Source organism: Oreochromis aureus, linkage group 15 (genome assembly GCF_013358895.1).
Source record: "Oreochromis aureus strain Israel breed Guangdong linkage group 15, ZZ_aureus, whole genome shotgun sequence".
Lineage (NCBI taxonomy): Eukaryota > Metazoa > Chordata > Actinopteri > Cichliformes > Cichlidae > Oreochromis > Oreochromis aureus.
The window spans coordinates 29,130,163-29,155,996 of record NC_052956.1 but is presented as its reverse complement, the minus strand read 5'-3'; the positions used below and the strand labels follow the sequence as shown (position 1 = coordinate 29,155,996).

Sequence of the window (25,834 nt, the reverse complement as noted above, 5' to 3'; positions counted from 1 at the left end):
CATATTGTCCAAATAGTTCATTAAACACACATTTTCTCAATCAATTTGATGAAAAAACAAACAAACAGGGAAATAATTATTGGCTTTATTTGTCACACCATGACTGTGGTCTGTGGCAAATTTTCATCTTCACCACTGTATGTGGAGTCTAGCAGTTATCTTTGTGACAAACATAAAGGCTCTTGCGGTGCCTGCGGGCAAAATTGGTGCTTGAGGGCACTTCTGAACTCCTTTCAGGCTGTTTTACTGGGTCTTGTCTCACTAGTGTGGGCTGTTATGCAGTGAAAGCAGGTGGGAAGATGCGAGGGACATTTCTTCAAAGAATTTGTTTTGAAAAAATTTTTTTTTAATTGGTTATGAGCAAAAATTGTTTATATAAAATAAAAAAAAACCCCAGTTTCAACCATAACGTGAAGTACACATTCTTTTTTTTTTTTCCTTTTAGTACACAACAGTTATTTTGGAAAGAAGATTTCTCAAGCAATGATCTACCCAGAACAAACATATTTATGAACTAAACTTGAGAGATTGAAATGTACAAAACTCTTAGTGCGACCTGGTAGATAAATTGTAAAACAAGTTATATATATATATATATAAAACTAAACAAATATACAGCCAAAAAACAGTTTTCAGTGTAAGTAAGATGTGAACTGAACTGGGAACATGTTTCTCAGGTCTGGCAGAACAGTAGCTGATTCTATAATGAACAGAATAAATGATAACTGATAGAAGAACTTATTTCTATCCAAAGGACCCGCAGAGCATTGGAACTTAAGAAAGGTGAATCACACCACTACTCTCCTCCCACTTTTCAAGGCTTATGGGGATGCCTCATTTACACACTGGTTCCAGGCGTTGTGACTGTGTCCTGCTGTATCATCAGGGGTCCCAAAGCCTCACAGATGATCCTGCTAAAGTGGGTCCCCCAATCTCTCCTGATTCTGGACACTTGCAAGTTCTCACACCTGGAAGTCAAGCAGGTCGCAGCACTGAAACAGAAGTTACAGTTATAGGTAAATGTTCATGTACCTATAACTGTATGAACAGTTCATGAATAGTCAGCTCATAGATTTCTCACTTCTTAACTTTTTTAGTGTGTTTTTTTTTTTCATTTATTGTTTAATCATGTGTGTGTGCCTGTGTGTGGTTATGAGCACCTTCTACAGAGGCACCACTGAGAGTATTCTCACCAGCTGCAATATTGAAAACAAGAATAGCTAAGAAAAATGTAGTTTGTAGTTCAAAATGTATTCTAAACCCTTTTTACTTTTTTTTTACTCACTTTATGTGTATTCCACGATGTTATTTCTCTCTCCTACGGTGTCTGTTACAATTACTTAGGCAGGACCAAATATGCAAAGTATGCAATGATGTTATCTCGCGACTTCTAGGACAGCCAATAGCGATCGTCCTTACGTAGGCGTTGACAAAACTGGGCGCGAAACATAGAGTTTGGATTGGGAACTGCTTTCTACTAATTGTAAACGAGCCGATGCTGAAAGTAATTTTTTTTTTTTTACCAAAGTTGACTCATTTATCCGGGTCGAAAAGTGGGAGTGACTGCAGAGCTGGAAGAAATATATCTCTATATTTTAAACAACTATTTTCGTCTATGCTGCTGCCAACTGACGCCAGAGGACAGGATGCCTTCACTGACTCTTAGGGGAGTGACTGTGAATTTCCCTTTTTCTCCGTACGAATCTCAGAAGGCATACATGAACAAAGTAATCGAATGTCTTCAGGAGGTAAGAATCAACTGTGATGTGTATGTCCGTTGATGGAAATAAGCTGTAAAGGGGCAAAATACCGAGTAGCCATGGCTATTGGGCTTTGGAGTTGATGTCACGCCGCAATGCATTGTGGGAGCTCAGCGCCATTTTAGCAGGCCACGAATCAAAACAAACACTGTGGTGGATAGAAGTTTTGCAACGTACCATACTTAAAAGCAGCTCAAAAGAAAAAGGACGTTATAGAGACAGATTGCGTCCGGATGCAAAGAGACGGTACTTGCAAGAAATGGCGTGCACTGGAAATGTGGACCCATATGAAATAACGGCAGTGGAGTAAAAACCCTGAGGACCAACAGCTATTGCCTTAGCCTGATATATTCTCTTACCTTGTCTATGGAGTCAGCACATAAAGGCGCACATCCAATTCACCAAGGACTGGGTACAAGATTTGGCTATTTTTAAGCCTCCACGTTGTGAGTACGCCTTCATTCAAACAAAGGTAAGTCAGCTTGAGTACTGCCAGTAAAATGCGTTTGATTTCCCCCCGAACATTCAGATTAGTGCAAGCATAAATTCAGTCATGAGGGGGAAATTACAGTGAGAACATGTGGAGGCTCTGTTAGATGGATAACATAGTGAGTTCAGTGCGTTGATGTGACATTGTCCTCAAGGATTTAGTCATTCTCTATGGTTAACGAAATTGCACTAATTAATTCATAATTGTTATAAATAATCCTAATTATACATCTTGCTTCCGTGTTTATGTCCTGTCTAACTAAAAATATATTGTATTTTGGTTTTATACATTGATTAATGACCTGCAGAATCTCCTTATCATATTAAGTCATTCATAATTGTCACTTAAATCTGAACTTTATGCTTTCTCCCTCTTGAAAGTGATTACATCCTTTACTTTAGGTTCATTTTTTGCTGGCAGATTTAAAAAAACAAAAAAACAGGCAGATTTAGAATATAACATTCAGCTATAGATGAATACATAAAAAGATTTAAAAAATTACATATATGTGCTAACTTTCTAAACACCTTATTTGTTACATTTCTATAAAAGGATTTGAAAGTAGATAAAACACATTTTATTGTCTTTAAATTAACTTTCTTTGTATGTTTCAGGTACTGCACTCCAAAAGACTGAATGAACCAGTACTGCAGCCATGGGTCATTGTGAGCATCACAGGGAAGGTTGAAGCCGCCCACTGCACCTGTATGGCCGCAGTCGCAGAGACCTGCACCCATGTCGCTTCTCTTCTGTTTCAAGTAGAAGCAATAGTGTTGATCCGTGGCACAAGGACTGTTACAGATGAACCTTCATACTGGGTTTTGCTGGGTAATATGACCATGATACAGTCAGTGGTTGGCCATAAGATAGACTTCTCCTCTTTAGCTGGCCAAAAAAAACATCTCTCAATCAAAACATAAACAGGCCATTTGTAGTGACAGGTAAAAGAAGCTGTCCTCAGGAAAGAAAAACCCCACCTGCTACTGTGGAGGAGTTGTCTCAGTTGATGGGAAAATATTTTTCCAAGCATAGTTCTGTTCTGAATAACCCATAATGTTTTATTTAGGGGGTCTACATTTATGTCTGAAGTGCACTGCCATGTAAATAATTTGCATTTATTGAATATGTACTTACTAAGTACCACTGTTCAAAAAGTTGAATAAAGAAACAAACAAATGTTTGCCTTTGTAAAAAAAAAATAAAACCACTTTGTTGAACATCACAACAGTAACAATGTATAATCAATGTTGTTTATAGTTTACAAATGACAAAGTGTTCACATAAAATCATGACAGCATTTAAATAATATCATCCACTACTAGCATTCTGTTATTTACTGTCTATTTTGAAAACTTATTGCTACATATACAGCACAAGACTTAGAGTTTTTAACAAGAGCATTTTTCCCTGGTTTTACTACAACACTGGGGCACATGTTCACCCTCACATGGATGAAGTAATCTGATTGGCATGGTGGTATGTAGCATGTAGTTTAAAGCAGTGATTTCGTAGTGCCCCATGTGTAGCGGTGGAACCCAGTCAGGATTTGTTTCATTCATTTCATAGGCTGGTTTGCATGCAATAATGAAAAACAATTAGCAACTTTATAAATAGAATGTATATCTATAAAATTTTTCTGTCAGCATTGTATTATACTTAGAATACAAATGCTAAATACAACTATTTTATTCGTTTGTATATAGTATTCTATTCTGTTCTATTCTATTTTGTACAGTATCTTATGGATAAATTATTTCAGTGTTTTTTCTTTAATTTTTCTATGCAACTTTCTTCTGTCCACTGTTGTAACAAAACAAATTTCCCACGCGTGGGACTAATAAAGGTTATCTTATCTTAACCCTTAAGAGCCCAGACCCATTTTTTACCATCATAAAAACTATGGGAGAGTCAATTCTGAAACATTAACAGAAAGTGTCCTCAATGTGTAAAGGGGCGGTGACACCTGTGTCACTGTGGGTGCTTAATCACTCATTAGGATGTGGGTTCTAATTTGCTATGACCTCAGAGCGCATTCAAAATAAAACTAATAGGCTATAACGGGTAATATTAACTTATTTAGATCTTACCTGAATGAAAATGTCTGTAACACACCAACAGAGATCAGTGGATGGTAGAGAACTGGATATCAGCTTGTCTCATAGCTGTTATCCAGGCTAGATGACTTCTTTTGGTAACATCCGATATATAAGCTCCCTCACGTTGCTTCCAGGTGGGAAAAGAATAAAAAGAGAGCCCATTTTTCAGCTTATTCCCGTCCCGATCGTGCAATCTAACAATCGACAACACAGTAAGTGCGAGCCATTGCTGATGCTTTCGCTCCTTCAGCCCTTTTTTTGGCCTGCTAAAATGGCACTTCGCCAGTCACGCCCCCTCCCGTGACATCATGCTCCAAAGCCCCATGAGGCCACCATGCTTACCATTTGCCAAACGGCAAGTCATCTGACGTCTCCTTGTCCAAAATGTGGCTTCACAGAATATAATGATGATGATGGGAAAAAAACATATGACAAAAGAGGCTTCACGTTATTGACCTGTCCTTAGAATTTCTGTAGAGTTTCTATGTAACACATAGCACTCTGCTGACTTGTCTTAGGTTTACCCTGCCTCTTGACAGCTGACAGACAGCTCAAATACCCCCAATGTTTAATCAAGAACTGATTTTAACAGTTCTTGATTAAAGAAGAAAAGTAATTAAAGAAAGAAAGTAATTTTTAAAAGACATATTTTAAATCTGTCTTTTCATGTGTATGAATGATTACAATGTTTTTGAATCATAACATATTTACTCTGGCAGTGAAAGCTTACTGAACCTGAACCATCCTTATGTTAGGCTGCTGAGTACACAACCACATGTTTGTGGTTGTGTACTCTCTCTGATAGACTTTTTTTTGTATTTCTCACCACACTACACATCTGGCCAAAGGTCAGTTTATGCAATTGCAAGGCGTATATCCACATATTCATCCACAAGTCACAAGAATTTCTACTTCTAGAGTGCTGGTCAGAATTTGATCAAACTTGCACACAATTGTCACCTAATGGATCTTGACGCACGTGTTGCTGTTTTATTTATTTAGTTATTTTTCACCTTACCTTTTAACTGATTTGTGCAGATATCTGCCCTTTTCTGAACCTGATCTGCTAGAGATTTCTTTCTGCTAAAAGGAAGATCTTCCTCCACAATGCCAAATGTTTGCTCATAAAAGCATAGTCTAATACATGGAAGTCTCTAATATTTTAATGTTGGTACCATCAGAATGTGTGTTTTTGGGTTTTCTCAGATTTTTAAAAAAATTTTATTTCATGTATAACTTTACCTGTCTGGTTATTTCAGAAAGTCAATGCGGTTCTGGAGAGCCCCACAGGCACAGGTAAGACTTTGTGCCTGCTGTGCACCACCCTGGCCTGGAGGGAGAACTTCAAGGACACCATGTCTACCTGTATGATGGCAGAGATGCTGGGCCAGGAGATGTTTCCAAACACACCTCTGTCTTCCTGGGGGACAGCTGACGGTGACAAACTAAGTATGTTTGTATCATCTGCAAATCAAGAGTCATTTGTAATTTTACTGGTCAAAGAAGAATAACAGATACATACACAAAAATGCAAAGGATATAAGCTACAAAGACATGCTGTGTGCTTAAATTGCTATGCAAAAGAAAATGAGCTAGCACGGATTTCTTTATATTTTGATAAATGGTAAATTGACTGCTTCGTCTATAGTGCTTTTCTACTCTTTTTGAGCACTCAAACCACTTTATATTTTGTTAGGAAAATAGGATTTAACAATTTACTCAAACATGTAATGTTTCCAACCATACATGGAAATATTCTACATATTTCAAAACAGCATTTGTACTACTCTAACAAGGTTGGAAGTCAATATTTGGTAGGATGTCCTTCTTCTTCAACATAGTCTGAAGTCCTAGGCAACATTTGTTGTGATTCCTTTAACTAGTCTTAAGTAATAGTTCCTTCAGATTTTCAAAGCATGTTCTAAAGCTCTTCTTTGGATGTTTGCTACTCTTTGTTCCATCCCCTGTTAAGATGGGTTGGGAATGGGTTAAACCACATGTTTTTTAGATGGTATTGAATACTGGATCAACATCTGTATTCATAATTCCACCAGTTCTGACAAAATTCCCAACACCACTTTTTGAAATAGAGTCCTAAGCTATAAAGCCTTGATTTTGTTTTACAGATGACTGTACACACTTATGTTGTACTTCTGTCCTGACATCCTCCATACATAGTGACAATAATTTAAACCAGAACTTTGATATTTTGATTCATCAGACCTGTTCTTTGTATTGTTCTCCTTCACCCATGTGCGCAGACATTTGGATGAAGCACACAAAGAAACTTCTCTAAGATAATGGTTTTCCCAATCTCTTCTTTACTCTGACTTTCATGCTTTATTCATCATTTATAGAGCCCACTTAACTGATTGTCGGTGTCTCTAACACTCTCTTCCACTGGTACAGTGGTGCTCCAGAACTGGTATATGTAGGTGTCCTCTGTCACATAAAACTTAAATAACAGTGCAGTTTAATAGCATCATAAGAGTCAGACTGGTACCCAGCATAGGTCTCAAGGGCTTTGTCATCCCCATGTTTCAGCTATGCATTCAAATCATACAAAGAATGTTTGAGTTGTAGGAGGCCGCTCAGCTTGGTGTTCAGTGGCTCTTTGAGGTGGTAGCACAGCTAATAATAATAAAAATAATACTAATGGATTGCATTTATACAGCTGTACAATTCCACTATTCATTCACTCTCACATTCACACACTGGTGGAGGCACAGCTGCCCTGATACAGAAGTTTAGAATATGCATCATGTTGCAACTTTGGCATATTTATGGCTCAGCTGTTTAATCTGTTCAAACTGTATTGTCTCTGTTCTTTTGGATCATTGCATACATTCTCCAATTTCTTCAAAGACAGATTTGCGCATACACACTGTTAGTAAATCAGGCCCAATATCCCAGTTTGACTTGATGGTATACTATGTTAAAAAGTGTTCAATTAAGTTTTTTCAGCAACGTATAAAGCCCTAATTGTCTTTTCTTATTGTTGTCAAGCCTACTACACTGATGTCCCCAAGATCATATACGCAACGAGGACACATTCTCAGCTTGCACAGGTTATTAATGAGTTAAAGAACACTTCATACAGGTAAGCATTTCTAACTTTTTGATCATACGTGATTGTCTGAATGACAGCTATTCACAATATAAAACAACATTTCTAATAGGTTTTGTGATCATGGTGTAATGAGGACACCAACCCCCTACTGTTAGTATTTACTAGGGAGATACAAATTTTAATTGCCAGGTTTACAGTATACATTTTAGTATAGCTGAATTTGATCTTGGAATGGTACAATAGCTACCGTTTTTGTTTTGTTTTGTTGTGTAATGAGTTCAGTTTCACAAAAATACACTCAGGCCTGATAACCGAAAGCTAATAACAGAACATATCTGACAAAGTTTAACAGGCTAAAAGATCTCAAAAAGCAACACATTATACCACAATATAAGTCACAATTAACCAAATACTACTGGGGCTTTAAATGGTTATTACATAAGCTATAATCATTTTGAAGTCTTACTGACTGCAGCACCTTTTGTCTGTTCTGGTTTTGTTGGCTATTTATGGTAAACCTGTTCTCCATGTCTCTTTCGATTCAGCCCAAAGGTGTGTGTGCTGGGCTCAAGAGAGCAGTTGTGTATTAACCAGGATGTCATGTGTCAGAAGAGCAACCACGTCAAAGTAAGTTATAAAGGCAAGTGCGATAGAGTTATAAATATAATGGGATGTTTTAACTGCTATGTCTAATGAATTGTCTTAATAACAAAACAGTGAATTTCTTCAAGCTCACTGCTGAAAAAAAAGGAGAAAAATCTACTTCGAGTTTGACTACATTCACAAAGAACAAAAATCAGTTGTGCCAACTGTACTCTATTGGACTTCCGCTCGGAACAGTAACTTCACTCTTGTTCTGGTCAACTGCCTAGAACAGTAGCATTACAAAAATCAGTTCTCTACCTGCTGCAGGTTCTGGTTGGTGTGGGCCTTCAGTGTGCATTAGATCTCAGGAACACAAGCACTACTATCGCCCGCTCTAGTTCAAGACGGTGGAGTTTTATTATATCTGAGAGCAAGATGAGATCCTCATTTTTGTGGAAGCAGCTCAATGAAACCAACGGCCACCACATCAGCCCCTTTACATGAATTCCAAATCCTGCTCCTCACATACAAGGTCTTACTTACAAGTAGAATGGGAGGCAGAGCCTTCAGTTTTCAGGCCCCTCTTCTGTGGAACCAGCTTCCAGTTTGGATTCAGGAGACAGATCAGGCTTAAAATCTTCCTCTTTTCTAAAGCGTATAGTGAGGGCTGGATCAGGTGACCCTGAATCCTCCCTTAGTTATGCTGCAATAGTTGTAGACTGCTTTTACATTTTAAATATTTACAACATTACATCATGCCAATTTTCTAATTTTGGTGGGCTCAGGCCATTTGCTAGTAGTTGTCTTTCTACTGCGTGCCAATCGTGCCTCTACCAACTTGTTATACTTGCTCAGTGTCAAAGAGGGAAACCTATCCAGGGTAAATTTTCGCAGAGTTTAAATGACGCTACTCTTCCACATTGAAATGAGCCATTTGAGGTGGTTTGGGCATCTTACAAGACCTCACCAGCATGCCCTCCCTTGTTTTAAATGCACTTTAGAACAACACGCAGCAACACTACACATGAGCGGGAGGAGGGAGGTATGGGGTCTTCACACACCCCGTTCTCTACTAGCCATCGGGCGGGGGCTGGGAGGAGGTGTTGGCTGTCCGATTGGCCTCCCTGCTGCTGCGGAGCCTGGGGCGGTCTGCTTGCCTCCACCCCGGGGAAAGGGTCACATCTCTTGGGTCTGGTGCCGTTTCTTCCTCTGGGGCGAGGGTACCTGGACCCAGGGCATAGAGTATGTTTGGGGAGTATGATTGTGTGTACATGTCTATGTATGTCTATCCTCACGTTGGGTGAGTGCTGAGTGTTTGTATATGTGTGCATGAGGGTGGGAAAGCATGTTTATGTCTGTGTGTGCCTGTTTGTCTGTGTCTATATGTCAGGTCGGGTCTTAGACTCCACCTCCCTGGTACTCCCAGGCCCTCCAAGTGTGGAGGCCTATCTCCCCTCACCACACTCCCTGCTGGTAACTGATGCCCTCAGGGGTTGGTGCATTGGTGGTTCTTGGTGTCCGGGCTGGGCGCCAGGTATGCACCGCTCACTCCCGTGGCTACTTGGCGGGGCCCGATGCCTGTCGCCGGTCAGGCCTCTTCCGGGCAAGGGGGGCCTCGGGCCTCCGGCCTCGGGCCTGCAACTCGGTTCACTCTGGCACAGCTGGCTGTCGGCAGAGCCGGCGGGCACGCCCGGTGCAGCCCCTCTGGCTTCTGCTCCGTGGCTACTGGGTGACCCCTCGTTTGGGATCTCCTCAGCCCTTCCCAGGAAGGTGGCACGGATGCCCCTCCGTGGTACTCCTTGGGCTCTCGCACTCTGGGTCCTCTGGATGTCTGGAGCCTGGATCTCCTCCATGCCTGCTTCATCCCCTGGGGGACGGGGCTATGGGCCTCCACACCCTCTAGCAGACCGTTACATGGGAAAACCTTTTGTATACAAGCGCGTTGATCCACACAGGTGTGCACACGGGTGTTCACTGTTCGTAGACATAAACTACACCTTTCTTAGCTGCTACTTCAAAGCACATTGTGCGCTGTCTGTCCTGCATGCTGCACAACAACTTTCAATATTTAGTATTTACTGCTGTTCACACTCAGCTAGATTAACGTGATGGTGTTGTGTTTAGTATGTTGCTTTGTTTTTGTTTGGTTTTTTTTTTTGTCTTCTCTTCTTTTTCTCTCAACAGGTGATCCAGGAGATTTTTTTTTCTTCTCTTTGTCTTTGTAAGTGCCCTTTCTCACTGTCCCTTTTCCCTTCTGTTTTTCTTTTCCTTCCTCTCTTTCTTTCTCCCTTTCCTATCCCCCAGTCATGTCTGTCCCATCTGTAACAACTGAAAATAAAATAAATAATAACAAAGTTTGATCAAATGGACCAATACGGCAATGCCATGATGATCCATTTGGCAAAATAAATCCATTTGGTATCCTTGTTGGTCTTCAGACAACAATTCTGACGGCTTAAGAACCAAATGGGACAGACAAAAAAAAGAAAAAAAAATAGTTATTTTATCTGCAGCAAGAGTCTCTCAACCGTGTTTTTCACGTAACAGTCACATGAAGATTCACCTTCCAAGGCCTCCCCCCGCAGGCCCTCTCACTCCCAAAGGTCAGAGACGGGTCTCTTCTTCTCCAGTGTTTAATGGTGCCTGGGTGTGCCAGTCTACATCTAACTTGCAATACCTAACTGTGTGTGGAATAAAGCATAAAAGACATATGTGACGCTATCCTTTCTAATTAATATGTCTGTGTGTGTACTATTAAAAATGAGCCAATGAGCTAGCTGGTGGAAAAAAAATGATAAGTAAGAGGTTATGGGTAGATAGTTTGTGATTTTAGTCTTATTGTGGAATCAATTTTTTGTTTTCCAGGTTCATATGTGCAGAGGAAAAGTTTCCACCGGGTCATGTGTCTACTACAAAAAAGTTGAAGGTAATGGTCTAACAGAGTGACTATATCTGTGTAGCATAATAATCTAGAAAAGCATGTAATTTACCTTCTTTGTTTGTGTTGTACAGACCTCAAGTACTACTGTGAGGAAGTTTGAAGTCCAGGAATGTCCAAAATGTGGATATTAATGAAATGTCTACTGCCTGCTTTTAGTGGCTGTCAAAATTTGAATGAAAATTGTTATGTTGAGAATGTGGTCCATGCATTTGTTACTTCGAGAATAGTGAATTATAATAACTTATTAGGATGCTGTTTTATAACTTATATAAAAATCGCCCATTTGATAGAAAACAGGAAACTTGACACGTGTCATTTTTATACATCTCTCTGTAAATTTTTATCTGCACATACAAATTTGGTTTCTTCTGTATATAGGACTACTTGTGTTTATATCTGTCTTGCTATAAGAGCTGTGTAACCATCCCAAATTTGGAATTTGTGGGATTTTAAAGGTCTATTCTATTCCATCAGTGATTTATAGCAATTTATCTTATAAATACTCAATCTTAAGCTTGATCTTCTTTTTTTCTTCTAGAAAAGAGCACTGATAGAGACTTTGTTAGTTCTATCCTTGATGTGGAGGATTTGGTCCAATTTGGCAACAAGCAGAGGTTTGTAATTCCATCCATCCATTCATCCATCTTCATCCGCTTTATCCGAGGCCGGGTCGCGGGGGCAGCAGCCTAAGCAGAGAAGCCCAGACCTCCCTCTCCCCAGCCACCTCCTCCAGCTTATCCGGGGGAACACCAAGGCGTTCCCAGGCCAGCCGGGAGATATAATCTCTCCAGCGTGTCCTGGGTCTGCCCTGGGCCTCCTCCCGGTGGGACATGCCCGAACACCTCACCCAGGAGGCGCCCAGGAGGCATCCTTGTCAGATGCCCGAACCACCTCAACTGGCTCCTTTCGATGTGGAGGAGCAGCGGCTCTACTCTGAGCCCCTCCCGGATGGCCGAACTTCTCACCCTATCTCTAAGGGAGAGGCCAGCCACCCTTCGGAGGAAGCTCATTTCTGCCGCTTGTATCCGCGATCTCGTTCTTTCGGTCACTACCCACAGCTCGTGGCCATAGGTGAGGTAGGGACGAGATCGACCGGTAAATTGAGAGCTTCGCTTTTACACTCAGCTCCCTCTTCACCACGACGGACCGGTGCAGCGTCCGCATCACTGCAGCCGCAGCACCAATCCGCCTGTCGATCTCCGGCCCCTTCTCCCATCACTCACGAACAAGACCCCGAGATACTTGAACTCCTCCACTTGGGGCAGGAACTCATCCCCGACCTGGAGTGGGCACTCCACCCTTTTCCGGCTGAGAACCATGGCCTCAGATTTGGAGGTGCTGATCCTCATTCCCGCTGCTTCACATATATACATATATATATATATATATATATATATATATATATATATATATATATATATATATATATATATATATATATATATATATATATATATATATACACATATATATACATACATATATATATATATATATATACATATACATATATACACATACACACATATACATATATACATATATATATACATATATACATATATATATATACATATATATACACACATATATATAGACATATACATATACATATATATAGACATATACATATACATATATAGACATATATATATATATATATATATATATATATATATATATATATATATATATATATATATATATATATATATATATATATATATATATATATATATATATATATATATATATATATATATATATATATATATATATATATATATTTGATATATTGATTTATAACTTGACTAAATAGAGTGATTAAGACACATTAAAGATTTTATATCCTAATTGCTATATAATTAAAAAAAAAAACTTTTTAGACATTTTGTTTCAACACTACAATCTTGTAATAGAAGGGAAAACTGAGATATCAGACTTGATTTGATATTTATTTAGTGGCATGAATCTGTGGTTCCCATACTGAAAGTGTGTTGATTGTAAAATGTGTTGATGCATGCTCAATCATGCAGTTAAGTAAATCTCCAAAAGTTGATTCTGTTCATCTGGACGTAACGTTTCGTCACTCATCCAAGTGACTTCTTCAGTCTCAGCTGACTGAAGGTTTCCCCAATATTATAAACAGGACATTTGCATAATGACTGAAACCAGCCCATTGAAGGAAAAAAGGGCTTGGAGGTCAGTTCCTTAATCTTAATTATGCAAATTCTCATGACCATTGATAAACAACCGCTGACCAAAACCCACTGATCAATGACCATGAGTACCATTCACAGAGAGTTGGGGAATGGCTGCAATCACAGCATTGTAAGATGGTGAAAGACGTACCCTTAGGCCCCCTCCTCGATTCACAGATGGTCTTTCCCTTTTCATGTAAATGGGCTCCTTGACTCTGCGCTCAAACCAGCGTTCCTCCCTACAATCACCTTTTGGTGATTGTAAAATGCTTGTCTTTACTGTTGCTGTGAAGTATTGATGTTTTAGAAATCATAAAAAACATCCATATTTGCAATAATCTTCTGTAGCTGTAGCCAATTTTTGTGACAGTCATTTAAAGAAAACCAAATATTTCTAATGTTGAAGAGAAGCAACAAGTCTGTGCTTTTCAAATCATATGTTAAAAAACACCAACAACAAGAATAAAGTGTGGTCATAGAATGTCTCTGTAGTTAGTACCTTGACCCTAGTGCGGGTTCTCACTTAAAGCTGCTGAGACAATGATTCTTAATCTTAACTGTTATAATAAACCTAGTAAGCACTGCATGTCTCTCTGTTGTGTCCTAGCTTCATCTATGAGGTGTTCGAAAAAGCTAATCTGACGTTCAGCAGCAAGACAGCAGTCTTTGAAGCTCTGGAGCACATCATTGGATACCTGGCACAACGTAGGGCATCATATTTTGGCTTAGACACATTATCACGTCATTTATCATTTGTAACATTGGCTGGTTTTATTATACAGATCAGTGCAACTAATTAACAAATGACCTGTTTGATGCATGTCTCTCCTCAGAGCCAGGAATATTTCTCAATACTAGTGGACTCCAGAAGCTTTCTGATATCATACAGGTACACATTGTATGGCTATTAAAGAAATTGGTCAATAGTAATCTTTTTTGTGGTGGGGTGGGGGGGTCTTTGATTTTTGAAAACTAATATGCATTGTTCCCATATTATTTGTGTGGCCTACCAGATTTGATTGAGGACATTCAATAAAATTATAGAATTCCATTACTCTTCGTTGTATAAAGAGTAGCTATTTAATCACCTTGTGGCATGTTTGAATGTTCCCCTTTGTTTTGTTATTTTAGCTGGTATTTTGTGGTGAACCATCAGAAAAGGAGAAACAACACCAGATGGAAACCAACACGGCTCATTTTAAGGTGTGTTCATTAAGTCAATGAAATAATAGTAAGTAACATATCTTTGCCACATGTGAGTGAAAAGTAACTGAAACTATCACTATTGTTCCGGTATCTTAAATAATAATAAAAAAAAAAAAACTAATTATGAGCTTTTGTCATCTGTTCGGCTCAGGTTCATATCCATCGAAACACCAGCATTCACTCAAAAAAACCTAGTGTTGATATGTGGGCTTCAGGTTCATCCAAAAAGCAAGGTAACGGTGCACAACCTGATGCATTGTTGTGTTACGTGGATCCACATTGACAGAATGAATTTTAGTAATACCATTTATATATTTCTGCTAGAGTGTGAACCCTGTTAAAAGTTATAGATTCAATTGTTATTAGTGTATGAAAGATTCGTACTACAGGTAAATGTGATGTGTTTCTCTGGAAATTGCAGGAAATATTCTGAGTTACTGGTGCTTCTCTCCGGCCTTCAGTATGCAAGATCTGGTGAATCAAGGCATTCGCTGCATCATTCTGACAAGTGGTACCCTATCGCCCCTGTCTTCTTTCACATCTGAGATGAGAATGTAAGTTAGCTGTCACTCTGACTGCACTGCTGCACAATTAAATTTTTCCCACACCAGCTTGAGTAGCAACTAATTTAAAAAACAAAACAATGACATTTCTACCTGTTTAGTCTGAACATTGAACAGAAGAATTAAACCCTTTCTACAGTGAACTGCTGTTTGATGTAGAAACTGTTCACTATCTCATAATTTAAATCTTCTGTTCATTATTTGATTTTTCTAGCAATTGAACGATGCTCAACATAAAAGTTAATGATTCATTTTATAGCCAGGCGAAATGGTTTGACATGGTCTATGAATAAATAAGAATGATTCTAACAATACACAGATCTATGTAATCCTCTATTAATTTGTTTGCATCCAAAGGCATTGTCATCTCTGCTATATACAGTGTAGTATATAGCGAGACAAGACGATGAGGCTCCCAATTCCATTCAGTGCAAATAACCTAACAATAAATATAAGAATAGTAAGAAATAAATATACACTTTAAGACTAAAGTAAAAGGATCAATAACAATTTAAATTTACAAGTTACAGTTGAATGAGTTAAATTGACCTTGATGTTATTTAAAGTGACCAGTGTAGCAGCTTGTAAATATGGGCAGGATTCTTAGAGTGGGGTTAGTCAGTATGACACATGAATTTTGGGCATTTTATCTTTACGTTTTCAAAACTTGCATCTAATACATGTAACATATAGGGTTTTCTGTAAGTGTAATGCTTTTTGAAAATGTTGTAACCTCCAATTTTTCTAGATAGAAATTCATCATGAACTATCAAATGAAGAGCATTACTAGCAAACTTTTATTTGCTGCATGGACAGTGGGGTAAACCTAAAACTTGATCACAGTGAGTTTCTGCTGCTCCTCTTACAGAGAATTCCCAGTATGTCTGGAGAACAGCCATGTGATTGAGCGCGACCAGATCTTTGTGGGCGTCATTGCACAAGGCCCAGATGGAGTGCCCTTAAGTTCAGCGTTTGATCGAAGGTCAGTATTCTTTTTTTTAGCATATGATTACTTTCTAACAGGTCACTTTTGAAATTTGCAGTTCTTTGAAATGAAATATGTTTTGCCATATGCCTAAATACAAATTAAGGTGCATGGCAAAACTTATAATTTGCTCATTTATTGGCTAGTTTTTCTGACTTCTGGAGTCAATTATCGTTGTGTAACCATATTTTTTTTTCTCATCTTTTGATCTGTTATAAAGTCAAGTAAAATCCTTTTATGTGTATGTAAGGCTTTAGTTAATTTTTATATAATACTAATTCGAGAAAACAGTCTTTTCAATGCACTTTGTATTGTAAGATAAATATTAGAAAGAACACTCGACCAATCATACTGTTTTATATTCTGCACTCCAGATAGATTGAGTGCGTTAAAATATTAATCGTGTTAATTGTGAGGACTGCCTTAACGCGTTTAAGCCTGTTAACGCCAGATTAACGTGTGAACGCTGACACAGCACTAATATATACCTACATTGGTTCTGACTTTGAAGTGTTTATTTGATTGCTAAACTCAAACTTTAAATTTCTGTGACAGGTTTGTTCCTGAAAACATGGCATCTTTAGGCAACACTGTTGGTAAGATCACAATATACAGTATTGAAATTGTTTGGTTTTGCTGTTTCTAAGGAGATTTTTTTTTCTTACTGACATCAGCAACACTGTTAACTTAATGCTCTGTTCTTCATGGTTATTTCATATTGCTTATTATCTTTTTCATTAAGTGATGACGTACCTGAACCCTGTTTCCGGGCCCAAACTACTCTGCATTTATTGAGGCTGTTGTGTTTTTAACACGTTTTAAGGCTTTTATCTTGTTCTAGTCAATCTCAGCAAGCCCATTTAAGAAAAAAAAGTTAGCTTCCATCCTTCGGCTGTGTGTTGTAATGTTTTTTTTTAGAAATCTCTCGATCAGAACATGGTGTATTATGTTTAGGTGGAAACTAGTGAGCTAACTCTCTGCTAGCTTTTAACTCTGTTAAATTTCATAAATTCTATTTTCACAGATGCCTGGATTTTAAACTTAATTGCTACCTTGGTTTTGATTGTGATACACTTTTGTAACTGGTGTTCTTTCCTCAGCCAACCTGAGTCGTCTGGTTCCTCATGGACTCTTAGTATTTTTCCCTTCCTTTCCTTCAATGGAAAAAGCATTGGAATTCTGGAGGGTAAGTGGAATTCAGCAGAATCACCTGTGGAAAACCATAAGGGTTTGGGGGGGGGGTTGTTTTTTTAGCTTTTCTAGTCACTTTTATGTTTATGTTTTGTTTTCTCTTTCTCCATGAATTATATTTTTTATTGTCTAGCCAATTAGAAGTTAATTTAATGGAAATTTAATATACAGACAACTCTGCTATTGTTTCCAGTAGATGATGGGCCATGCAGATGGGCCATGCAGATGAGCTTTTGCAACGGTCGTATAAGGATCGAATGGCCCGGAGCAATGGGCCAGACACCCTTCTCAAAGTCGACAAAAGTCGACTTTGAGAATTTTTGTGGACTTCTAACTATACCCTTACGTTCACGTGGTCTGTCCAGCATTCTCCCTGGTAGCCCTGTCCCGGGTAGTGGGACCTGTTCCTTTGATGTTCTATTACCAGGGGCCTGTTAAATCGCTTTTTGTGTGGCCCCTCAACCAGGACCAGTTTGCCATGGGTGGCCCTACCACGGGGCAAATAGCCCCCTCACAATTTAGCCTCTGGGATACCTGGGACATACAAACCCCTCCACCACGATAAGCTGGTGGGGCGGGGAGCCATCAGGGTGCATAAGGGTACAGTGTGCATATTTTAAAAAATAGCATGTAAAGATATCAAAATATAAATGTAATAATTAAAAGTAAAAAGCCTTTTAACCTGTATGAACTAATTTCTTTCTTTCTTTTTAAATGAGGTACTCCGCAGTCAATTTAATCATTTATAACAATCTAAGATGTTACTGTATAAAGTAATTTCCTGCGTGTGTATATGTGTTATCACCAGGCTAACGGACATGCAAACCGCATTGAGAAGTTAAAGCCCATGTTTGTTGAACCTACAGAGAAGGGCACCTTTAATGAAGTTAGTATTTATTTATTTTTTAGGTCTCTTATCACTCGGCTGTAAACCCCTCTTTAAACATTTCACATCTAAAGAAATATCCTAAGCTTTTTATAGTTATAAAAATCTAAAGATTTGAAAGAAATTGAGCTTCTTTCTGTCTATTCCTAGGTCATTGATGGTTATTACACCAAAGTCAATGATCCCCGATCCAAAGGAGGAGCCTTCTTTGGTGTGTGTCGAGGGAAGGTGAGGAGGCTGTCCATGGACTCTGCAAAAGTCCTACAATGTTTTCTGTTGTCATGTTTCAGCTCCAACTTTTGCTGTATAGTGTGGGTATACAGTTGCGATCAGAAGTTTACATACAATCATGATCATTAATGTTCGTACAAATCATCCATCTGTACCATACTTGATAGTTGGTGCAGTGTTGTTAGGTGTTAAGCCCTCACTTTTACTCGTCCAAACACACCTTGTAATTGTGGACAACAACTTGGTCATTGTTTTTCTCGGTCCAAAAAACTGTTCTCCAGAAATCATTTGGCTTATCTATGTGGGCACCTGCAAATGTTGTAGTTGTTGATATCCTAGAGTCCCCCCCCTTCAGAGCATGGTAAAGTAGTGAGTCATTTGAATATCTTGTATGTAATTGAAATTGTTTGAACTAATGATCTTGGAATTGCAGTTCAGAATGGTTCCAAGAGACCTTCCCAATTTACATAAACTGAGTTCCTTGGACTTTCATGTTGTTCTGAGTATTTGTCAATCCACACAGATCCCTTTTATGCTTGCAAAGAGAAACTTCCAGCTGTAATACATCACAATCACTGATGAGTTTAACGGCCTTGACCTCATCAATTTAAAAGACAAAGACCTTATGAAAGATTTAAGTGGATGTATGTTAATATTTGAGTTTATTATATGCCTTTGACCCTGTGCGATTAATATAAAATCTCAATTAATTTAAAGTAGTGCATCCAATAATCTTCAAGTCATAATAGATGATGGCTGTAAAACCATTGCAACCTGGAAAAAGAGCAGTTGAAAGAAATCATTAGAAGCCCAAAATAATCATGACATTCATACCCATGATGAGTGTTCATAATCTTCTGATCACAATTGTATATGATATTCAAAGGAAATGTCATATCTTTGGTACCCCTGTCCTCTTGTGTCAACATCAGGCAATTTTTTTTCTTTTGTTTACAAGTCTATTACCATACAATGTTTTGGGAATGACTGTTCATTTTTGTGACATGAATATCTCTCTTTGTTAGCCGTTTTATGCTGTTTTTCCATTTTGCAACCTACCTCGTTTTCTATGATGGCTGTGACTAATTGGATAAACATTTAAGAAAACGCATGGATATGAAGTTAGGATTTTCTTTCATTTTAATGTAGGGTTACACAAAAAGCTTTCTCTCAAAGCTGCTATGTAATTATATCTTCTTGTCTTAGGCGAGCGAGGGTCTGGATTTTGCAGACATGTTTGGTCGGGGTGTCATCATTACTGGCCTTCCTTTCCCTCCAAAAAAAGACCCTCGAGTTGTCCTGAAAATGCAATTTTTGGATGAGATGAATCAAAAGAAATCTTTAGGGCAAAAGGTGAAAGAAAATCAAAAAAATTAACTATTGAGGTACACTAAAGGATTGCTTGGTCGTATAACGGTAGTTGGATTTCTGTGTGTGTGTGTGTGTGTGTGTGTGTGTGAATAGTACTTATCAGGGCAAGAGTGGTACAGACAGCAGGCTTTCAGAGCTGTGAATCAGGCCATTGGTAGAGTGATTCGTCACAAGGAAGACTATGGAGCGATCTTCTTGTGTGATCAGAGGTCAGATATAGACCAGGTTTACTTAAGTAACATCATACAAGAGGGAACATTCTCCACTATACCAGACAGTGTCACAGAAGCTTCACATTTAAAAAATTCTCAATTAAGTGCTTAGTTCACCCTATTAATAGAAAATTTAAAAAAGTATTCTTAAACTAAAATGAAAAGTTTCCCAACAGATTTAAAAATGCTGATACCCGGGCCATGCTTCCATCGTGGGTGAGGTCTTATGTGCGCCTCTATGACAGCTTTGGCAGTGTCGTCCGTGATGTCTCTCAGTTCTTCAGGACTGCACAAAAAATGGTGGGTTGTTGCACCTGCACAGTTCATACAATGCTGCAAATTCTTTCATTATTCAGTTTTGTTAAGGAACCAGCTAATAGTACTGTTGAAAATCCGGATTTGTGGTTAGGTTTTTTTAAGCTCTGAAAAGATAGGACAGTTGAGTTGTGATTTAAAACAAAAAAAATCCAGAGTACTTAAAAATGTGAATATTTACCTTGAGTATTTTCATTAATGTCTATGGCACTATTTATCTCACCAAAATATACTTTTAATGAACTTTGATTTCTAGTGTTTTCTGGCATTTTCTTTAGAATAAAGTTAAAGTTATGGGTTTTTGTAACACCATGCCAACCTTTGTTGTCTAATTCTTTTAATAATAAATATCGGCTAACATATCATATCATTGCATGTGCAGTAAAATGTGTAGACACTTTTATGAAAGTTGTTTGCAGTTCAGTTGGTCAGCTTCTACTGACAGTGTGTGCATTAAACATTTAAGAGGCCTGTGGTCGGGAAGAAGGCTCCAGCACACAACCACGAGACTGATTGTTCACGAGACACTCAGTCCTCCAGTTTCACTTCTCGCCGCTACTTGCAAACTTCTCACACCCAGAAGGCCAAGGTGTTGGACATACACCTTCCCAGCTTGAAGAGGAGGAGACTCAGTTAGTACAATGGATGTGGTTTGATGTTTTGCTATGTTTCGTTTTAGCATATTAAAGATCAAGGTGTGCTTTTGCTATACCAGATATGTTTCACTAGAATGTCTTTACAATTCATTATTGAGTTTAAATGTAGAAAAACTACATTAGAAACAATGAGTTCAATAATAAATGGTAGAAATTCAAGTGACTAAAAGCCAGTTAAACCGAAACCTAGAGAAATGCAAATATTAGTTTTAAAATATACAGCTACAGCTGCCCCAATGTGAGTCCTTGATTAATTTTTTGTGATCAGATGAGAAGAATGGAGCCAATGACATGGCCAGTTTCCTTAATCAGTATGAGGTGCCATACGATAACAGGAGACCACTCAACCTGCTGGATGCTTTGGAGCAAGCCAACAATACCATTGAAGAGGACAAGCGAGAGCAAAAGGTAGATCATTTTCTGACATTGTCACAATGTAAGAAGTACTAATTCACATCATGAGTAACAGACATAAAGTGTGTGAGTAATTGTGTATGTGTGTCTGTGTGTATGTGTGAGGGGGGATTACTATAGATTTTGAAGAGGATGAAAATTGGAAAGGCAGTTGGTACAAATGACATACCTGTGGAGGTATGGAGATGTATAGGAGGGAGAGCAGTGAAAATTTAACCAGATTGTTTAACATAGTCTTGTAAAGTGAGAGTATCGCTCAGAGAAGAAGGATATTGGTACAGTTATTTAGGATGTGCAGAACTATAGTAACTACAGCAGGATAAAGTTGATGAGATATACCAGCAGCTAAGGAAGATATAGTGTCTTGGTGCATATATACCAATCTTTTTCAGCTAGATTGTCACATTTCTTCTCAATTTTTTGGCAGCCATATACCTTTATGCCAAGGCAAGAAAACTAGATTTGTTTTTTGCATTGAGTGTTAACGGAGAAGTATGCCAGTATGGTATAACGTTATAACCATTTTCCTTGTGTTGGTTGTCCTTACTTTCCGAAACAGTCCAAAAGACCTCTGAAGGTCATCTGTGTTATCTGGCACCAAGATGTTTGAAGCCAGAGTTGTCTTCCTCAAAACATTTGTGAACCTATTTTACATTATCTTGCTTAGCCATCATGGAATACTATTTCCATGAAAGGGTGTGCATGATATGCAACAATGTTTATGCAAAATTTACATCTCAAAGTAACATCCAAGTAATGATCGTCTTCTACTGTGGCTCCATTGAAAGTGTGGTCACATGCTGCATCTGTTTATGGTTCTCTAGCTGCACCATGGCACACAAAAAGGCATTTGAGAGGGTCATTAATATGACCCAAAAAAATCATTCAATTCTAATTAGCTATTATTGGCAGTGGACAGGGCTTAGCATGATCACCCTGAGTGGTCTGAAGCTATGTAGCCCCATACTTATATGTGATCCACTCTGTATTCTGACAGCTTTCTATCAGAATCAACCAAGACTTTTTTAGCAGTTTTAGCCACAGTAGCTTTTTTGACCAGTACACATAGGCCAGTTTTTACTCATTAGTGAGCCTTGGCCACCCATGACCCTGTCGCTGGTTCACACACTTTCTTTCTTGAACCACTTTTGATAGATACTGACCATTGCAAACTGGAAACTAATATAAACCAAGACCGGTACCATGATGAAGAGAGAATCAGTGTTCTTCACTTCAGCTGTCAGGGTTCATAATGTTAAGCCTAATCTGGTATATAGAGAAGGTCAGAAGTATTTGCATTGTGTCTTTTTGGACCTCACATGGTAGCGTGCCAAGAAAGGAAATGTGTTACTGCAGAAATAAGTCAGAGTAAGAGCCAGATACATGAAGATGGACAGTGAGAAAGTGATGAGGTGTGCAGTAGGAATGACAGATGGGGTTAAGATGGGGATCTGCTCTGGGCCACTTTTGTTTGCAGTACTAATGGTTGACAGATGAGGTCAGGCAGTAGTCTCCATGGACTGTGATGTTCTCAGACAACATTGTGAATTGTAGTGAGAGATGTAAGCACGTGGAAGACAATCTTGAGAGCTGGAAGTATACTTAGTTTTTGATAGATTTCTGTACTTTTAAAATAGTGGTAAAAAGTTTATGCTGCTCAGATTTTGTTTCTTCTAATGTTATTGAAGAAGCTGGGTGTCCCTGAGGATTTGTCTCAAGAACGTAAATCCAGCAGGGCTAAGAAATTCCTGGCGGACATGAAGAAGTCCCTGAGTCAGGTCTGCTGTCACCGCATCATGCGGGCCCTGCACACCTACGAAAAGACTGACGACCTGGATCACCTGCTGACTGAAACCGCATTTTTAGGCAAAGACGCTAATACTCAGAGTCTCCTACATGGTAAGTCTTCTGCTGTCATAAATAAATAGCCGCAAAAATACCTCACTTGGTTAACACTGAGACTTTAAGAATGACAATATACTCACTGGAGGACTGAGAGTACGTTCTCTCACCTACATCTATAAAGTATACCTGCTTTGCACAGGTCTGAACTCGGAACACGTTTTCTAGATTTACGAGTAGTTCATGTTACGCTCTATGTAAAATGTGTCTAACCAATTCACTTATTTACAAATCCATTAAAGTCATTATCTTTTTTTCAACTCTTTCGAATTGAATGAAATATTTTAAATTATTTATTTTTAATATTAATTATATTTAATATTAATTTGTTTATTTAAAATCTCATGCCAGCAAAATAGTTGAAATATGTGCAGAATGCATTGACTTATTGAAACAAGCAGGGATTTTGATTTTCAACTTACTGTGGTCATGCACAGTACAAAATTGTAAAAGTTGTGTTTTGTCCAAATTGTAAAGATGAAATGAGCTTTAATTCAAGAGAGAGAGAGAACTCTTTATTGTAATTGCACATTCCTACCTATCACAATAGTAAAACAAAATATAAAAATTTCCCACATCGGCCCTACAAACCAAGATAATTGTTAACATGGATTGTTTTTAATAACTGGGTAAAAATCTCTTGCAGTCAGTGATTTCCTAAATTGTCCCATGGACATCACCATATTTAATTTTTTCCCAAATTCACGTTGAGCTAAATCTGTTGCGTCAGCCTTCATACATGTTGACCATGGCTTGCCCACCTCAACTTGGATGAACTGGCATGTTTGGATACAGTGCAGATCATAGTTGGTCAATATGAATTTCCAGTCTTTTCTTAAATTGATTTCTCTACCATAATATGTATACGTAATGAAACTATGTACTGTGGATAGGATCATTGCGTTCTTTGTAGTTTGCCCAGTTTTTCACAATAGTTTAGGAACCCCTCAACCAATGTTACTTTTAAAAAACTGAATATACCTGTATTCATTATCAGACATTTACACAATACTAATAACAATGTCAAAGTCATAATTTGGCACCAATATAACATTGTGTTAGTGGAATATTGCTAAAACAGTTTGTAGTTGATTGCTATTGCTGTCTTGTGTCACAGGCCTCTGCCAGTTTGTTCGCCCACACCACAAAAAGAGGTTTGATGAAAATTCCCAGGAGATGGCAAAACAGGGCTGTGGATACAAACCTGATCACACCCTGTCCAAGGATGGGAAGAAGACAGTAACGCTGCAGAACGGTATGAAACATTATCTGATATTTACTTAGTGCTCTTGTGCGAACAGATCAAGTCAAATTTTAGTTAAATGCCTGCTGTGGAGGTCATATTATAGTTTGTGGTGTATCTACTCACAGACAAGTCCAAGTAGTTTGGAGATGACATTTGGGTGGAAGATGTCAGACTGGCGTATCACCTCCTCCAGGATGTCTGCTATTCCAGCAGAGAAGATGACTTGTCATTTGAGGACAACTTTACAAAAATGTTTTCAACATTCAATAAAATAAACCAGCCATTCAGTGACTCCCGTACCTCAGCTTGGCTTCAGAGTCGTGTTGTTATGGACGTATATATGTGTATGTATATGTGGACAGTGATTGTGGAGAACTGTTCTGGCAAATTGGATAGATAATTAAAATTACAAAAAGCCAAACAGGATTTCCACAAAAGCTGTCTTGGAATCAACATTCAAAACATGATCACTACTCTACAAAAAAAAAAAAGGTCCATAAATTACAAATGAATATGTTGCTTAACTGTAAACTGTTAACATGTGATTTTATTTACATCCTTCACCTAGCACATTTGTCCATGCCTTTAGGTAAACATAGGAATAATCTCAGGTAACAAGGCAATTCAATTCAAGTGGCTTTTATTTTAATTTCAACCATGTATAGTGGTACAGTACAGAGTGAAGTGAGACAGCATTCCTCTGAGACCCTGGTGCTACATACGGCATATAACGGACAAACACAGGACTACTAACATCAGTCATAGTAAAGGTTCTGTAAGAAAGATTGCCAACTCTAACTACATAAACCTGTAGTGGACATTTCAGTTAAGTAATTATATAATCTACACATTAAGGCCACTATTCAGCATCAACATGAAATGTCAACTTACAACATGAGCTTCAAAAGACCAATCCCTGGCGCTCTGATCAAGATTCCTGTGGATTCAGCTCATCAGGGAATGACAACGAGGAGGAGGAAGAGGAGAGGGGAGGCCTGTGGGAGTAGCATAGTGAGAACAACCACACATCTGCCAACTGAGTCAGCACTGCAGGATTGATCAGAATGACAACGTGACATCATTTCAGAACAGCCCTGATTCCTGTGCTTCATCCAGCTCATTGGCTGCCATGTCACAAGCCTATTTAGATATGCTTGAAAACAGACTTTTAAAGAATTTGGGGGGAGATGTGATATCACTGAGTACTCCCCAGCTTTTTCCCATTTGGACGTTGTATGTGGAGTTTGTTGCTTTGTTGCTTTTTTCTCCTCTCTCTCTGTCTCTCTCCACGTTTATATACAATTGGTAATGTAAGGAAAAAAAAATTGTCCCCATCAGCTCGGCCTGTCATTTTAGAAAGCTTTTTACCCGTCTCACTATCAGAGCTGGAAAAAATAGTTAATGCAACAAAAGCATCCTCCTGTTCACTCGACATTTTACCCGCATTGTTATTCAAAAATGTCTTTCACTCTATTGGTCCCTGTGTGCTCACCATAGTTAACACCTCACTGGG

At 38.5% G+C, this 25,834-nt stretch overlaps 1 protein-coding gene across 2 annotated transcripts; it reads left to right on the top strand.

Annotated features, from left to right (window-relative positions):
• The first annotated feature begins 1,438 nt into the window (after positions 1 to 1,438).
• Positions 1,439 to 24,644, top strand: LOC116315299 (regulator of telomere elongation helicase 1-like). Of its 2 annotated transcripts, XM_039599401.1 has the most exons (24): positions 1,439 to 1,748; positions 5,606 to 5,795; positions 7,353 to 7,446; positions 7,962 to 8,043; positions 10,867 to 10,927; positions 11,481 to 11,556; positions 13,751 to 13,848; positions 13,977 to 14,032; positions 14,275 to 14,346; positions 14,501 to 14,582; positions 14,771 to 14,903; positions 15,781 to 15,894; positions 16,453 to 16,493; positions 16,998 to 17,083; positions 17,897 to 17,974; positions 18,125 to 18,202; positions 19,412 to 19,558; positions 19,670 to 19,785; positions 19,965 to 20,088; positions 20,570 to 20,735; positions 21,028 to 21,167; positions 22,862 to 23,072; positions 24,193 to 24,330; positions 24,447 to 24,644. In XM_039599401.1, the coding sequence occupies exons 1-24, from the start codon at positions 1,647 to 1,649 to the stop codon at positions 24,458 to 24,460; spliced, it is 2,499 nt and encodes an 832-aa protein (XP_039455335.1). In that variant the 5' UTR covers positions 1,439 to 1,646; the 3' UTR covers positions 24,461 to 24,644. The 2 variants fall into 2 exon arrangements, with proteins under 2 accessions (XP_039455335.1, XP_039455336.1); XM_039599402.1 differs by lacking the exons at positions 1,439 to 1,748; positions 5,606 to 5,795; positions 7,353 to 7,446; positions 7,962 to 8,043 and adding an exon at positions 10,549 to 10,604.
• Positions 24,645 to 25,834: the final 1,190 nt, after the last annotated feature.

Coding starts and splice junctions, on each gene's coding strand:
- LOC116315299 (XM_039599401.1), top strand. CDS start 1,647: ATGCCTTCACTGACTCTTAGGGGAGTGACTGTGAATTTCCCTTTTTCT. Junction 1,749..5,605: donor TAATCGAATGTCTTCAGGAG/GTAAGAATCAAC, acceptor TGGTTATTTCAG/AAAGTCAATGCGGTTCTGGA. Junction 14,347..14,500: donor CCAACACGGCTCATTTTAAG/GTGTGTTCATTA, acceptor TGTTCGGCTCAG/GTTCATATCCATCGAAACAC.